The sequence below is a fragment of the Thunnus maccoyii genome, chromosome 13 (genome assembly GCF_910596095.1).
Source record: "Thunnus maccoyii chromosome 13, fThuMac1.1, whole genome shotgun sequence".
Classification (NCBI taxonomy): Eukaryota; Metazoa; Chordata; class Actinopteri; order Scombriformes; family Scombridae; genus Thunnus; species Thunnus maccoyii.
In genome coordinates, this window is record NC_056545.1 from 8580781 (window position 1) to 8597254 (window position 16474).

The following is a 16474-nucleotide window of genomic DNA, read 5'->3' on the forward strand; positions in this document are numbered from 1 at the left end:
ACTTCAAAAATTTTCTTGGTTGAATTGCTTCTTAACAGAACAGAGAAGACATAAGCTGGGATTAAAAGAGATACTCTTAATCACAGACTCACTACACATCTTTAAAAGATAAAATCAGCTTTTTTTATCCATAGTGAACCATTCGGGGTCTTTTATAAGAACGCTAGAGCAACACTAGATTGACTGATCGGTAGTCAACTATAAAATCAATAAAATGTGAAGACTATCTTGTGTGTCTGTAACATGTAAGGAAGAAACCACTCCCATCAAGATAGAAATGTTTCATCATAGGGTAAAGGTGATCACTCAGAACAACTTTGTATTGATTAGCAGTGACCCTTCCCTCTAAGGGGACAAGTGGATCCAAACCATGTCAGCAAAATGCCCCCCACAGCATAACAGAGCCACCAGATCCCCTCACTGTAGGGGTCAAGCATTCAGACCTGTATGGTTACGCCACACATCCACTCTCCCACTTGTTGATATCACTTTTTTCTACCTCTCTGCAGACCAGTGACTATGGTTTTTGCACCACTGAACTCTCAAATGTACATACACCTTTGTAATGAGGGATTTATGCACTGCCACCCTACTATAACATCCCTCTCTATGTAATTGTTGATGGACTGTTGTTGCTGACACAGTCTGATCACGTCCTGCATTGACATTTTCTGACAACCACAATGTCCCACCCTGTTTACTGATTTCTTTCCCATAGATTTCAATGCAGATGTCACTTTAGTCACTGTTCCTATTGAAACACCAGCCAGTTAAACAGTCTTTGTGACTGAAGCTCCTACCATCTGTGCCCTAACAATGAACCCCCTTTCAAAGTCATTTAGATCTTTTCCTCTTGCCATCATGATAAAAAAAAAAAAATCTGAATCAACTGGGCCTGCTCAGCACTTTTATACATGTCACAGAGCATGAATGGATGTTAACGGCTTAATTGTACCATGCAGTTCACCTGTGTGGAAGCATCTGCATTCTTTATGTTTCCTCACTCATTTATTCAGATTTTCCCTTTAATTTGTCACCCGTCTATAAATATATAATGAATGACAGGTGGCTTCACGTCAGTACAAACTGACCTCCATGGAGAGGATACTCGCACAAGACTCCATTCAAATATCTGCTAATTTACTAATATTCTTATTGTAAATACAGTCGCACGTCTTGTAAAGTTTAACTTAACATCGTGTACCATTATATTATATTTTTTGGTAAATTCGGCGCAGAAATGAGAGGCAAGGTAACGACACACAGCTTTACAGCTGCTCGCTGATGTGCCGTCACAGCGCTGCGCTGCGGCCACAGTCGGCTGGTCGACGACTTAACGGACACCTGGGAAGCGAAACAAAAAGTGTATTTTTTTCTACTATAAGCGATATTTGCTGTAAGTATTGTTCGCCGAATTTGAGCACTGTGACGAACTACTCGACTGACGCTCTTTATTTTGTTCTATCATGTAGTTTATCGTAACTGATGAGCAGAAAAACTTTAAATTGACAGTTTAATTAATGAAGTTTGGCGGTACGTTGACTTTACGCAAACACATTTAACCGGTTAGCTAGTGGTCGACTGACCTGTTGTTGCAGTCGGGCCTCGTACTCGGTTACAGGGTCTCCCATCTCTTCTGAAACGCTGGAGAGAAACTCTGCTGCCGGCTGGATGTGGAATCGCGTGGCTGATGAAACAGAGGAGGAAGAAGTTCACAACTTTCAAGTATACTTCCGGTACTGCATACGTCATCAGCTTCCTCTTCTTCTTCGTGTTTAAAAAGAGGAGTTTGGCAAACCAACGAAGAAGTTGGATTCCGCCCCCCACTGTTCGGCTAGTGTAGAATAATATCAGGTTTATTGGTAAGTAGGTTTAGACATTAAAGGAATTTGCCATCAAAAAACAAAAGATAAGAGAACATTTTAAGATTCTGTTGGACGATGTTTTATATAATGAATGCTCCTGTTTTTCTTAATGTGTCTGTTTTATCCCTGTGTAATGTATTTATATTACTGTCATTTTATTTTTGTTATTTTTGTCTTGTGTTTGTGTTTTATTTATGTTTCATGTAAGATTGTTGGTTTTACACTTTTTGTTATGTGACTTGTTTGGTTGTGTGTTTGCAGGACACCATTGTGTTCCCCTGAGTTTAAAAAAAAAAAGAAGAAAAAAGAAAAAACACTAGTATCTATATGAAATAAGAGAAAAATATCACTACCACAAAAGACAGGTGATATAACTATATATATTTTTTTTTTTTTTTTTTAACAGTGAGAAGAGCTATGGAATTGTAGAAAATATTGACTGGGAAGGTGTAAAAGTTCACAGTATAAAACGTATATATATGTGCAAATGTAAATCAAATATATTCTGGAGGAAAACACTGTGTGAGCTGTGTGGTTTGGGTGAAATGGAAAATAAATCCCATTTTCTGTTCTGTTGTACTGTACAAATTACAGTGACTTAAGAGAGTTACTGAAATATTCTGGTGTTCAGATGAGCAAAAACTGGAATGGCTGTTTAATTTTGATGTGTTTAAACTTGCCAACTTTATCTTAAAAGCCTGAAAAAGAAGGCGAGATAGATTGTTTAATTAGTAGTTATTTTTCAGTGATACATACAGTAGTAAGCGTCTGACAGTGAGGATGATGTTCTGAAGATCTGAAGGTGAAAGATGCTTCACTGTACTCTGATCCTGGCTTGTTTGAATTTATGGTGTCTTGTAAGCGCCTGCAGGCTGGGCACGCTATTGTATACACGACACAATAATAACATTTCATTCATTCATTCATTGTAAAATTACAAATAACTGCATTAATGTAACACCACATTGTTCAATGTGACGGTTTCACAGGTGTGCAGATGATGACAAACTTTATTAAGCAAACAGTCTTTGTCTTGCAAACATTTCATCTTATAGCTGAATGCAATTACAAAAACTTTGTTAAAACACACATCACCTGTCAGTTTTACAAGATTTTGATTTATTTGCTTTTCTAAATCCTCCACCTCCTCCTGACAGTTCAACTCCTTTCAGTGTTTACAATCTAACTGACAATTCAGTTGCCTACAGGGGATACAATTGTAATTAAAAACTGCTTTTACTCTTTAAAAGACACTTTAACTACTTTCAGTGCTTTAACTTAAAATGCAGCTCCCATTCAACATCTCACATGCAAACAGTTAACAGTTTGAGAAATTTAAAACCTGCATGTTTAGTGTTTCCACTTGAAATTTTCAGTGTAAATGAGCTCGCTTGAATTTCCTCCAGAAAATTTAGTCTTTTCAAGTTAATATTTATATCTTTATATGTACAGTTTATGATTGAAAAAAACATAAGGCAGTGACAAAGCAACAAGCACAACATTAACTTTAAAAGGCTCATTTCTGATGAAAATTTACATGAAATTTTACTGTTGAAACATTTAAAAGAGCTGCAACCCTTTAACAGTTGAAGTGGAAGTGGCAGTCAAAATACAAATACTGAAAGGAGTTGAAATTTGAGTGTTAGCACTCAACGCAGTTTGAGTAAATTGTTTATGAACACTGGAAGTTTTGGGAGTTGGAAGAGCATCTGAAGTTTTTTGTCTTTTTTTCATTTAAAGATAAAGATCTTTGACCTGAAAGGATTTGAAGCGTCAGTCAAAGTGCAAACAAGTACTGCAAGGAGCTAAAATGTCAACTGAGAGAAATATATGATTGCATTTGAGATATCAGTTCACGTTTAAGTGGGGAAAGTAACTGAACTGTCATTTGAAGAGTAAAAGATGAAAGCAGTTCAAGAGGAAGAGATGAAAACACTTAAAATATAAGTAGACACGAGTGTTGAAAGTAACTGAACTGTAATTTTAAAAGGCATGAAAGTAATTGAAGTGTAAAAGATGAAAGCATTTGAAATGTTTAAATAACTTAAATTTTTCTAAGAAAGTAACATTTTGTGAATTTAGTACTAGTAATGGTAATAATTTGTAAGTGACTTGAGTCTGTAAAAGTAATAATATTGCAGTAACAGTAGTAGTTCTGTAGCAGCTGCAGTCATAGAAGTTGTAGTGACCTTAATAATAATATGTAATAAAAACACACAAAAAAAAACACTCAAATCACATAAAAATAGAAGAGAAGAACTTTTTTATTTGTTGTGAAACTACAAAACATATTGTTTGTTTTTGTGCTGGTGAAATATTTACAACTCTGGTCGACAGTACAGTGTCTGAGAATAAAATTCACAGCTTTTCGGGACTCTCGCGATAAAAAGAAAAAAAAAAACAGGAAAAGCACACCCAAAAATCACAAAGTGCAATAAATACATGCTGTATATTTATCATAGCCGCCTCCAAACATGTTACCAGGTTCATCACCAGTCGTAATACAGATTCATTAGAAAAAAGAAAAAAAAAAAAAACAATAATCAAACGAGGAAAAAAAAATGCACTTGAACTTCAAATAAACAAACAAGAATTATATCACAACCTACATGATGAAAAAAATAATCATATGTGACTAACAGCATTTGTTTTTTTCTCTGAATGATTGTGATTTCTTGTAGCAAAAACCTACATTCTTTCATCCAGATGTTGTTATACATAAATGAGTCTTTTTTTTTTTTTTTTTTAATTTCGAGATTAAACAACATTCGGTCAATCATGACAACAGACAGAACTGTTCCACAGACTACACAGAGTCGTATTCTTTAACATCTACTCGCTCTACGGAGGAGGAAAACAAAAAAACAACAACAACAAAACAAGAAGGATTCATGAGAAGACAAACTGTTTACATTTACAAAAAAAAAAAAACTCTCTATATTTCCAGCTTCTCTCAGAGCAGATGATGGCGGACAGGTTTGGACTTTTCATAAAGACACACGAAAAAAAAAAAAGAAAAAGAAAATAATAACATTTTACATGTTTTTCTCCAAAAGGCACACTCTCTCACGTAACTCCCAAAGGCTTTCATTAATTTAATTTCACAGTGTTCCTGCTACAGTAAAACCCTCAGCCTTGTCTGAGTACAGAGCTGCGTTCACACTGCAGGAGGAGGAAACCACATCTGGCTGCTTCTGAAATCTCTGTTTTCAATGAAGTCTAAAGTGATCTGAAGGCAACTGCTGTGGTCATGTGACCTCAGTCTGAACAGTCGGCTCGATATTCAAACACCTTTAATGTCCAATTTGTAGAGGTTGAGTGAACTGATGGTGAGTTGCTAGAACGTAATTATCTAGAAAGTTGCTTCAAGGTATAAAAACCAAACAGGAAAGAGAGAAAAGGCTGAATGTTGCTACAAGAAAAACTCTTAAAGAAACACTGCAGCCATAAAGTTGTCGGGACTTGTGAGACAGATTGATTTTTTTTTAAAAAAAAGGTTAAAATCTGTGCAGCTGAGGTCGAGATATTCAGATTTTTTGTTCCCTGTAGGAGTCAAACTCCAGAAACAGTGGATACTACGTTTCCCATAATGCAACGTGACAGTGTCTTTCTGTTAAATCCCTCAAAAACTCCACAATTCTAGTCTTTAACGCAGGCTTTCTGTCAAAAACACCTGTAGTCTCCGAGCCCAAGCAATTTTGAACTGTTGATTGGACAAAACGAGGCATACGAAGACGTCATCATGGCTCAAAGAAACTGTAACGTCTTTTTTTTAAAAAAACTATTTTATGATATTTTAGACAAAACCACAAATCAATTAATCAAGAAAGTGATCAAAAATATGAATATAATTGGTAGTTGTAGCCCTAATTATCACATGTGACAAAGAAATGGGCAAATTGATGGGGTGAGATCATATTTTTGCATGAAAAATTACTTTAATCAATTATGAGAATAGTTGCTGATCAGGAAGGCGACTGTTCAGACTGATATTATTGAAAAACATGAATATGATGTGATATAAATTAGTTCCTGCAGTGTGAACGTCCTCACAACGGTTGATTCAGTTCCCATCATCGAGTTTAGTGTTTGATTGTATATTTGTGTTGATATTTACTTGTGCAAAATATTCCTACTTCTACCTGAACGTGTTGTGATTTTCTTTCCATTTGCGTGGATTAAAAACATTTACAGTATTTATTCATCAAGAAAACAAAAGACAGATTTTAATTTGCAGACTTTTCTGGAGATCGGGGGAAATATCAACTTCCTGTGTTGGTTTTAAAACATAAACACACACCAAAGGAAACACATGAACTAACACAGCTGAAAAATGAAGGGAAAACATCTGGAATGACAGCAGCAGCTTCACAGCCTCAGAGTGAAGGCGTCACCGGGAATGGGAAAGACGATTGGATGAGCGGTTTGTGCTTTGTGGTGGATTTACCACAACGTACCCAGAATACACGTTCAGCACGGTGACCCAGCAAGACAGTGAACTGCTATCGAGGAAAAGAGTCCGAATCACAGACAGCCCCAGCATGTCTGACACAGTCTGTGATTCATTTTTCTATGAAACCGCTAAGTTTATTCGTCGGTATCAGTACGAGCTGGGCGCAGCTTCCTGTGGCTCAACGAAATGATGACAGAACGTCATCGAACAGTCGACTTGCTGTACTTTAGTTCCTCTTCAAGAGGAAGAGGAACTAACTATCTTCTCATTAATTTAGGTAGTCCACCCTGAACTACTACGATTTACCTTTTTATCATTGGTTGTAAAATAGTATTAAATATTATTGAGAATGAACCAAAACCCAAAACAATGAGCTGAAAGACGCTAAAACGCATCACAGAGCTGACGGGAGCTGAAGAGTCGGGTGATAAATCTCTATAAGTTCTTCACTATGAGAAACTCCTTGCATTTAATCCTTTATTAATATAAAAATATCTATTAAAGCAGCTTTAAATACTTGGATGTGAAGAAATGAGGATGTTCAGTTTCGCTGGGGCACCGCGCTAACAGCTACAGAACGTCCAGTTATTAAGAGACATGAGAGCGACTCAGATATGAATCTAAAATATCCAGTTACAGAGTGGAAACAGAGGGGAGAATAAAAACTGACATATTAGGAATATTTCAACCAGCCAATCAGAGTGAAGAACAGGAGCCTTAAGAAGCAAAGTAGGGCTGTGATCTTCCTATTGGCCGGCAGCTGCTGGTCAATTTTTCTCATCTGGGTGTTTTTGTTTTGTTTTAGTTACTTCGAGTCAAACAATTATACAATCAGTAAGAAGTTCACAGTCATCGAAAATACATTTGATCTTCACTTCCTGTGTGTTTTAACAATCATCGTGTGCTTCAACAATCAACAATATTCCAGCGTGAGGCAAAGGCTTCCAAAAAACCCACATCAAGTTTCTTTTTTTCCTTTTTTTTTTTTTTTTTTAACTTTTACCTCAAGTTTCTTAAAGTGCAGACTATCCGATCAACTACCTGAGTGTTAGTGAGAGTTAGTGCTGTTTGTACACCTTGTTAAGTGTGTGTGTGTGTAACTAGTGAGAAACAATCATGATGACTTTTTTTATTTTAGACCTAAAATGAGACGAGAATCTCGCTTCTGATAAACCCGCCGTTGGATCTCGACTCGCAGATCATTTAAAAAAAAAATTACAATCAGATCCAGTTCATTAAACGTGACCTTTTTCTTTTTTTTAAAACAACTTCTTTCTTTACTCATAATGTTCATAAAGCAAAGACACACTTCCAGTTTTCCTCTCCGTTACCATGTAGTGTGTCGGTCGGAGCTAAAACAGAAGGCGTGCTGAATATTTACAAATCATCTGTGCGCCAGACAAGCTTCAGGGGGGGGGATCGACTCGCTTATTTTACACAAAAACACAGTTTCTGTTCGTGTTTGATTTGGAGATATTAAAGTTATTATCTGTAAGATTTCAGTCCTGGTTGATTTGGCGCCACCTGTGGTCACGGGTGGTAACAGCAGGTGTGTTTTAATACTACAAGTCCCGACACGTGTATCGACCACCGGGGGGCAGCAAACACGCTTCTGTCAGAAACATAACAGAAGAAGAACAACGTGATGTGTAACTAACCGTTCAAATTGTTGTTTCAAGACTACTTAAGAAGTCGTACAAATAGCAACGAGAAATAAAGTTTGATGTTGAAATATCTCCTCTTCTTAAACTTTGTAGTGAAAATAAATCGTAGTGACTTTATAACAGACTGTTAAACAAGAACCAAGGATCTATATTCATGTTTTACGAGCGCCTGTACACGAGAAAATTACATTAAAAACATAAAATTAAAAAAAAAATGCAGTGTGTGCTTGTATGTTTGTCTGCGTATAAAGTGTTTGTTTTCAAAATGCTTTAAAAACACATAACTTGAAGATCAATATTAAATATCTCTGTAAGTATAGATATTTAAGTTGCTTATTTCGCTTTAGTACCATTGTTTGATTTCATTTTGTGCTAACGATACTTTTTTTTTTTTTTTTTTTGTCCAAAAGTGTCATTTTAGTACAAAAAACTCTTTGTATGCACATGTGCAGCAGTGTGACTTTGTGCTGGAATGATTTTAAAAACACCTAAGAGCCAATAAACAGCATGTTAGTAACAGAGACACAACGCCAAAACAACAAAGTAGAAGAGAGTATGGAATTAAAAATAAAAAATGAAAAAAAAAAAAGCTCCAGCAGTGCCGTCACCAATTCACAAACAGAAACTATCCACATTAGTAATGCTGAGCTCTTTAAAATGGTTTCTTCATGGTTTTCAATGTGTTTTTTTTCCTACTAATATATAGTGGGAAAAATTAGTTCTATAGATATATATATAGAGAACAGAAAATAACATGAATTCAGACACTTTCTGTGTATATATATATGTATATATACATATATATATACACATATATGTATATATACATACATATATACATATATATACAGATATATATCTTAAAATTCTTCATAGCACCGCCAAACATTTGCTTCATTTCTTTGAGAACAGCAGGTTAAGAATCAGGGAGGAAGAAATACTTTGAAATGCTTCTCTACACGTCGTCAGCCGGCAGGTCGGGGATGCTGGTCTTTGCTCGTGTGAAGAACGCCATCTTCTCTCTGAAATCACACAGGACAAACATTCAGACCAGTAAGACCAGTGAGCATGAAGCTGAAGACGGCGAGATCTTAAAACGGTAGGTTCACAATTTCTCAAGTGTGTCTTAAAACAACAGTCAGGAGCTCAAAATGAACATTTAAACATGTTTTTCTTGCTGTTGGGGACAAAATCCACAGTCGTCCTTAATCTGAAGCTAATATGAAGCTTCAGCGTCCAAATGAGTCAAAACAAGTAGATATCTTTCAATGTTACAGTCTTTTTAGTGCCAAAGTCCCTCTTTTTGTTACTATACTTCCACCTGCAGTTCAACAGGGAAACACAAAGAGGGAATTTGATGCTAAAAAGACTGTAAATGTGTCAGATATCCACTTGATATGACTAACTCAGACTGCTGAAGACTCATATAAGCTTCACATCAACTTTTAAATGACTGTGTGGACACACTGTGGATTTTGGCCTCCATCACTTCCATTGAAAGCACATTTGAAGGATCTTTTAATATCCAGTATGAACAGGAGGAATGATTACAGTGCTCCCAATAACATCCTCATGACTAACTCCACGACTTTTTCTTTCCTCCTCTGACTAAAACCTTGTCTGTGTTGATCAAACGTCTCAGGAATCTCAACAGAAAGTTTAACTACAGGATTAAAACACTCTTACATCAGAGAAGGACTTGAGAGTATTTTATGAAGCCTCCTTGTGTGACATCGCTGCTCTTCCACACTCTCAGCCACAAAGTAGACGTCGTGATGATTGATATGTTGCAGTTGTGGTTTGAAATATTAAACAGTGATAAAATTTGAAATGCAGAAAACGGCAAAATGTTTTATGTTTATAGGAAAATAATCTAGATGACTGAATTATCTTGGTTATACATGCAAAAAACTATTTTAGACTTCACCAAGTCACATTTGCATTATGCTGTAAGTAAACACTAGCAAGTCACTCTCAATGACTTTGTTAAAATCCTTAAACTTACTTCTCCTCCTTCTGCCTGATTAAAAATACACAATCTCTTCATTTCTGAAGTTTTCCTGCTGGACACCAGATGTCTCCTCCTTCACTGTAAAGTTAATTCTCAGTGTTTGTGCTCTGGAGGCTTCAAGTTTCCACATCACACTTGTGCAAGTCGCACACTGGAGCACGACTGGCTCCCAATTTAATTTAGCTCAGAGAAACTTTCCTCCTTCGGCAGATGAATGTGAAAACAAACTCTGCACATACATCATTCTGCACAGAGAGGAAACAGCTACATGTCTCCTGGTTTCCTGGTTTGTGGAGAGAGCATGTGTTTTCTTTTGCATCCTGCACATCAGTTAAAATATGTATTAATATTATCCACGACTGTATCTCTAAATACTGTAGCTCTGCTAAATATCAGCTGAGGAAGGACTCATTCACTTTTTTCCCTCTCAGTCCAAAAATTAAGACCAAAACTGTGTCGCTGTGAGAATTTTTGACCAGTTCTGATCTGATTTCTTCCTCTTGATAAAAACAGGCCCTGCTGTGTTGTTTCTCCCACCTGAAGGTCTGGACCTCAGGGACCTCTTTGCGGCTCTGGCCCCTGATCTTGTGGACGTCCTTCGCTGCTGCCCTCATCATCTTCTCCACCCGTTTCTCCTGCAGCTGCTCCTCTCGAGTCTGAGCGGGGAAACAAGAGCGCAGAGGCGATTACACTTCAGCAGATCGACACAGATGCTGAACTCTGCTCTCCCTCATTTACAAATATAAACCAGTGTGTACTCTGACTGGTTACTGGTGGGCTAAAAACACCTGAGCGCGTCTTATCAGCATACACACGGTTAGTTTCGGTGGACTGATGAATCCTAACATGATCCTTCACCTGTTTCTCGGCCTGCTTGAGGAGGAGGCGGAAGCGTTCGTCTTCTTGGACCCAGGCCGGCAGCTCTCTCTGGCCCTGCTGCCTCGCCTTCTCCAGCTGCGTCTTCAGCTCCCGCAGCACCCGCAGCTCCTGCGTCAGCCGGGCCTGCCGCGTCCTGGACACCTGCAGGTCCAACTCCAGGTCCAGAGAGGTCCTCAGCAGACCGTCCAGACCTTTAACCTGCACAGGAGGCTGAAGGGAGGACAGAGAGGTTCGTGCTGTCCAGTCCAAGAATGACATTTGCTTTAATCTGCATGAAGTGGCTGCCATAAATAGACAAAGCCTTAGAAACTGTAAAATCACTGCAGTTAAGTATTTAAAACCCTTTCAGACATGCACTTAATCACATAATGAGATGAAAAACATATTTCTCTCTGAAGAACACCAGTGACTTTCCTGACAGCACAAGTCTGACTTGAATGTAACACAAATGAACAGAAACTAAATGTTGTAAATATAAAATTAATGATCTCTTCTGAACAAATCGCGAGCTGCTATTTGCCTGTCAACACTATATTCTAGCAAATGATTTTATTGTTGAGAAACTTTGAGCAGAGGCAAACTTTCCTCACACTCTCATTGATCAGAAATAAAGTCTGAATACGCAAAATATTTCTTTTAATTAATCAGTGATGCAGCCTGAGAGAGACGATGAAACCAGCAGTTAAAACTGTCTTCACTATACCTTCAATCACAACAAACACCTTGAGTTATCTGCAGATATTGTCACTAACCTTTGATGTGTGTGAGTTACTGGGTTCAAATGTGTGTTATGTCAAGTCTCTGCTGCTGCTGCTGTTTCTCCCTACAGAGGCCCACGAGGGACATTAAGGTAGATTTTGCTGCCTGCTTTGAAATTAATAGAAGCTGGCAAGTTTCAGAGCTGCATTAAACATTCAGGCGGTTATTAAGTATTCAGAGTTACTTCACTGGGAGTCGTCAGACGGTTTTAAACCTCAAAAAATGCAACGACAGTTAACGTGGTAGTTAAACCTGCAGGTTTGACTTTGTTATTAAACTGTCAAGAAACAGAAACCGACAGCAGATTTACAGAGAAGTCAAATCACTGACAGTAAAGAACTCGTTTCTACCTTCTTCATTCTCATGCTGCGTCTCTCGGAGGCGTTTCGGACAAACGGAGACTTCTTGGAGAGCGTGGAGCTGTCGCTGTCGCTGCGGTTGATCTGGAAACAACGAGGTGTATTTAACAAACGTTTTAGGAGACAGACAGAGAATAAAAGGAGAAATATTCCTGCGGTTCAAAGTGTCGGTTACCCTGCAGATGTACTGGCTCTGAGGGCCGGGGGAGAAGGTCTTGGAGCGGATGATGGTGTTCCCCCTCATGAAGAGGTTCTGGTGGGGGACGTCCGGGCGGCGCTCCTTGGGCCGAACCACCGAACAGTGATGAGACGACATGCCGTCCATACTCGTCTCTTTGTTCACCTGGATGAAGAATAAACAGCGTTCAAAATGACAACAAGACTAAAAAAATGTAAATATCCAACATGCAACGACCTATTTAATCTCACTTTTAAGGAAACTGTTTCCATTTTTATTGCTGCGTTTATTTTACTGAATCTCACTGAAATATTTTATTTTGCTTTTTACTGTTTTATTGTATTTTACTGCTTGTTTAAGTGTGAAACGCCTTGAGCTGCATTTGTTGTATGAAAGATGCGACACAAATAAAGCTTATTATCATAATTGTTATTCTTGTTGTTATTATTATTATTATTATAAGAAGTGTTTTAATGTCTGGTAGAAAAGAGTTATATCAACTTCAACCTTTTAAGAAAAGTTCTATCAACCAAACGAAAACAAGCAGATATAAAATGCTTAATTGAAGTCAATTAAAGGCCTTAAAGCAACATCAGCACCTTCAGGAAATCGAGTCGGGCTGGAGGAGGAGGTTGAGATGACAGAAGAAGAAAAGGAAAGAGAAGAAGTTACAACGATGACAGTGTGAAGAACAGCTGCATTGTGGTTTATTTTCTGCTCCTGCAGGTTTGTCTCTGTGTCTCTTCTATGATGGATTTTTCTCTGTACGATTGTTAAACGAATGTCAGCGCTCACATGTGTTTGCCGTTATCTGAGGAGAGAAAACAAAACAGATCCATGTTACCTTTTCTGTGATGGCTGCCGTTGGAGGCGGTTTGGTCACCTTCTCCTCCTCCTCTTCTTCTTCTGCTGCTTCCCATTGGCTGCTGTCAGGATAAAACTCGTCCTCCTCCAGAGGCCCTTCACCCTCCACGCCATTTCCTTCTTCATCATCAAACATGTCCAGAGGTTCGCCGTGCCTGACGGATCACAACACAGTTAGAAGATGACTTTACTTTCTCCCACTACAACCGCTGAGGGTTGAATATCTGTTTATCCTGTTGTTTACAGTACTGATCAAAAGCTGTGAAGATTAAATACGACTACGATTCATACTCTTCTTTACGCATTCTTCAATCTGATAGATTCTCATTTAAATCTGAATTTCAGACTGTATTTTATTTTGGAAATGTCACAATATGGCTGCGTGTACCAAGCAAAACTACAGTAAGAAGGGAAGCACAATATATGATTAAAACTAAATACTATGTGGTTTAATTACTTCCTCTCCTGAGTGTGTGTGTGTGTGTGTGTATTTGTGTTTAGTGAGTTATTCAACAGGAGGGGGGGGGTGTGTGTGTATCCGAAACTCAAGCAGCTTTATTGACAGTCTGAACCTGCCGGGTAACATTCTGCGTATCTGTCGGTGTGTTTTATGTGTGTTTGTTACTCTACAAACATTCACATGAACTGACAGATCAAACGGCACATATACAGCCGCCAAATAATCTAAATATTTTTAAACAAAAAGACAGTAGGAAGATACGTGATGTTGAATAACAAACAACAGAAGGATCACTATTAGCTGTGAAAACAACAACACGTGGGGAGGAAAGACTGAACAAAAGATGAGATGGGTTTAAAGGTGAAGGAAGCAGAGAAGAAGAAGAGTCTCACCACTCATCATCAGCTCCGACTCTGTCGCTGCTGAAAACACGAGTCTGAAACACACAACACACACACACACACACACACACACACACACATCAGGACCAAACACGTCATATCTGTGTGTAAATAAACATGTGATACGATCGAAAGCTCCAGAACAGCTACTAAATGGACCTGGAGGTGAGATTGAAACTCAATTTTTAAGCCAACATGGATGAAACAATCCATTAACACCTACAACAGCTGGTCATCTGATGATGAAGATCATGTTAACTGATCAAAAGCTCTATGACAGCTACTAAATGGACCTGGAGGTGAGATTGTTTTTTCAGTAAAATGTTGACTTTAGTATTAAAGTGACTTTTTGAACTACGTAGTTTTCAATTAAACTATATTTAATATTTGTCTTATTGTGTTGTCGGGTTTATTTTGTCTCTTTTCTTACGTATGAATGATTTTAAAGATGTAAGTTTATATCTGGAGAGAAACTATTTCCCTGAGCAGACAATTAAGTACATCTTATCTTACTTAAAAAATACTGATAGCACATTATAGAACAAGCACAATAATTTGTTGTGCCTTTGACAGAGAACATGATCTTTCTCAGTTTTTATTGCCTTAATATGATTTCTGCTATCTGAACCGTAGTTGTTTTGCTCAAACGGACTAAAAACAATCAGTTCGATTGCTTTTAAATGTGTCGATTGTGAGAATCGATTGTACATAAGAGAACAGAGAACCAGAGTAAACATCAGAGCTTCATTAATTGATAAACAGAACAACACCTGCTCTATGTGTCGATCACTCCCCCACCTTCAAAAATGATGGACCATCCCAGATTTATGTTGATATTCTAATAGTGCTGCTAATAACTATTATTGTCATAATCAATTAATCTGCCAATTATTTCAATTTCAGTTAATTCCTCAATTAATCGTTTGGCCCAAAGTTGTGTCATCAAATGTCAAACCCCAAAATATTCAATTGACTTGTTAAGATGAGTTCAGATTGTTTGGATTGATTTTTTTTTAATTAAAAATGACTTAAACGATTATCAAAAATATTGCTGATTAATTTCCTGTCGATCGCCTGATCAATTCATTGACTAACCGTTGTAGCTCTACTGAGGTTATAAACATCTGTCACATTTCCTGTTTGTTAAATTAAAACAATCTTTCTTTCTAACTAAAATCATTTAAACACTGATCAGCTCTGACTGCACCGAGAGCAGAGCTGCAACTATCAGTCGATTAACTGATAAAACTATTCTGATAGTAAAATCATCGTTTTGAGTCATGATGCCATAATGATTATCTGGTTTCTTTAGTGGTTTTTTTTATTAGTAAACTGAATATCTTTGGATTGTGGACTGTTGTTTGGGACAAAACAAGACATTTGAGATTTTCTGACATTTTATTAACTAAACGACTACTTGAGAAACTAAACAAATGAATGAAAATCATCGTTAGCTGCAGCTCTGACTGAGCGGGGAAAGGTTTCTTTCATTTAGCTTTTAAAACACAGGATAAAGAAAATATTTGCATTTATTATCTGTAATAACACATCAAGCAGTCGCCGGCTTACTCTTGTGTTGGATGCAGTAACTAATGTCTGCTGGGTGACGGCGTTTACCGTGTCGGAGCCGCCGGCTGCTCGGCTCTCTTTGTTCTTGTTGTTGATCTCGGGCATGAAGGCGCGGCTCAGCAGGTTGTACCACTTGGTGCATCTTTCCTCCGAACAGCTGACGTCAGCCAGGCTGATCTGGGCTCCGGCCTGGAGGGGCGGACAGGCGAGTAGCATGAAAAACAAACATAAAAACAGCTGGAAACTGACTGATAATCTCCAAACAGGAAGTAAAACCAGACAGTAGATTCCACTAACCAGACATTCCTCGTGGCCCGACTTGCTGGTGTTGCAGACGTCGATCCTCAGGGTCTTCTGCCGCAGTGCACTGTGGGATATCTGCATGCCGAACACCTCGTTGATCTCCACGACGTCCTGAGGCAGAGAGCCGCGTGTCCTGAACAGGCAGCGCGTGGCCTCCACGCAGGGCAGCACCACGGCACGCACGTACCTGCAGGACAGAGCCGGGTGCAGGTGTTACAGCGAGACTTTACTGTTGCTTTAAATACGTCTTTTCTTTGATGTTACTTCCTGAACGAGTGTTGCACACTCATACTGTGCAATTAAATGAGTTACTTCACAAATAGAGACATAGTGAAAGGTGAACATTCATCCCAGAGTGTAAAGGTGCAGTCACACTTTCACCAGTTTAAGGCTGCAACTAATGATTGTTTTCTTGATTCATCTGTTAATTGTTTTGTCTATAAAATGTCCAAAAATAGTGAAAAATGCACGTTGTAATTTCTAAGATTCCACGGTGCCGTCATCAGATGTCCAACAACAGTCAAAAATCCAAAGAAATTCAGTTTACTATCATGTGACACGAAAAAATCATAAAATCCACACGTTTGAGAAGCTGCAACAAGTAAACATTTGGCATTTTTTGCTATTTTGCTATTAAATGATCAAAATGCTGATTTATCTGGTAATCGTTGCAGCTCTACATCAGTTTCTGTTAATATTTGTTTCTCGT

General features: G+C 38.1%; 2 protein-coding genes across 2 annotated transcripts in view; both read right to left on the reverse strand.

Moving 5' to 3' along the window:
- Window positions 1-1748, reverse strand: part of rars1 (arginyl-tRNA synthetase 1) — a 38057-nt gene extending 36309 nt beyond the window's left edge. Inside the window, exon 1 of the mRNA XM_042431322.1 lies at window positions 1587-1748. Coding sequence (XP_042287256.1) covers window positions 1587-1631 — 45 coding nt within the window. The 5' untranslated portion in view covers window positions 1632-1748. The remainder of the gene's footprint in view (window positions 1-1586) is intronic.
- A 3895-nt stretch (window positions 1749-5643) lies between these two features.
- The window catches only part of wwc1 (WW and C2 domain containing 1), a 61808-nt gene continuing 50977 nt past the window's right edge, over window positions 5644-16474 (reverse strand). The window contains exons 15-23 of the mRNA XM_042430799.1: window positions 15760-15952; window positions 15511-15651; window positions 13885-13928; window positions 13013-13187; window positions 12166-12333; window positions 11982-12074; window positions 10852-11082; window positions 10531-10649; window positions 5644-9004 (exon numbers count right to left, since the gene is read on the reverse strand). Of these exons, the coding sequence (XP_042286733.1) occupies window positions 8938-9004; window positions 10531-10649; window positions 10852-11082; window positions 11982-12074; window positions 12166-12333; window positions 13013-13187; window positions 13885-13928; window positions 15511-15651; window positions 15760-15952 (1231 nt within the window). The 3' untranslated portion in view covers window positions 5644-8937. The remainder of the gene's footprint in view (window positions 9005-10530; window positions 10650-10851; window positions 11083-11981; window positions 12075-12165; window positions 12334-13012; window positions 13188-13884; window positions 13929-15510; window positions 15652-15759; window positions 15953-16474) is intronic.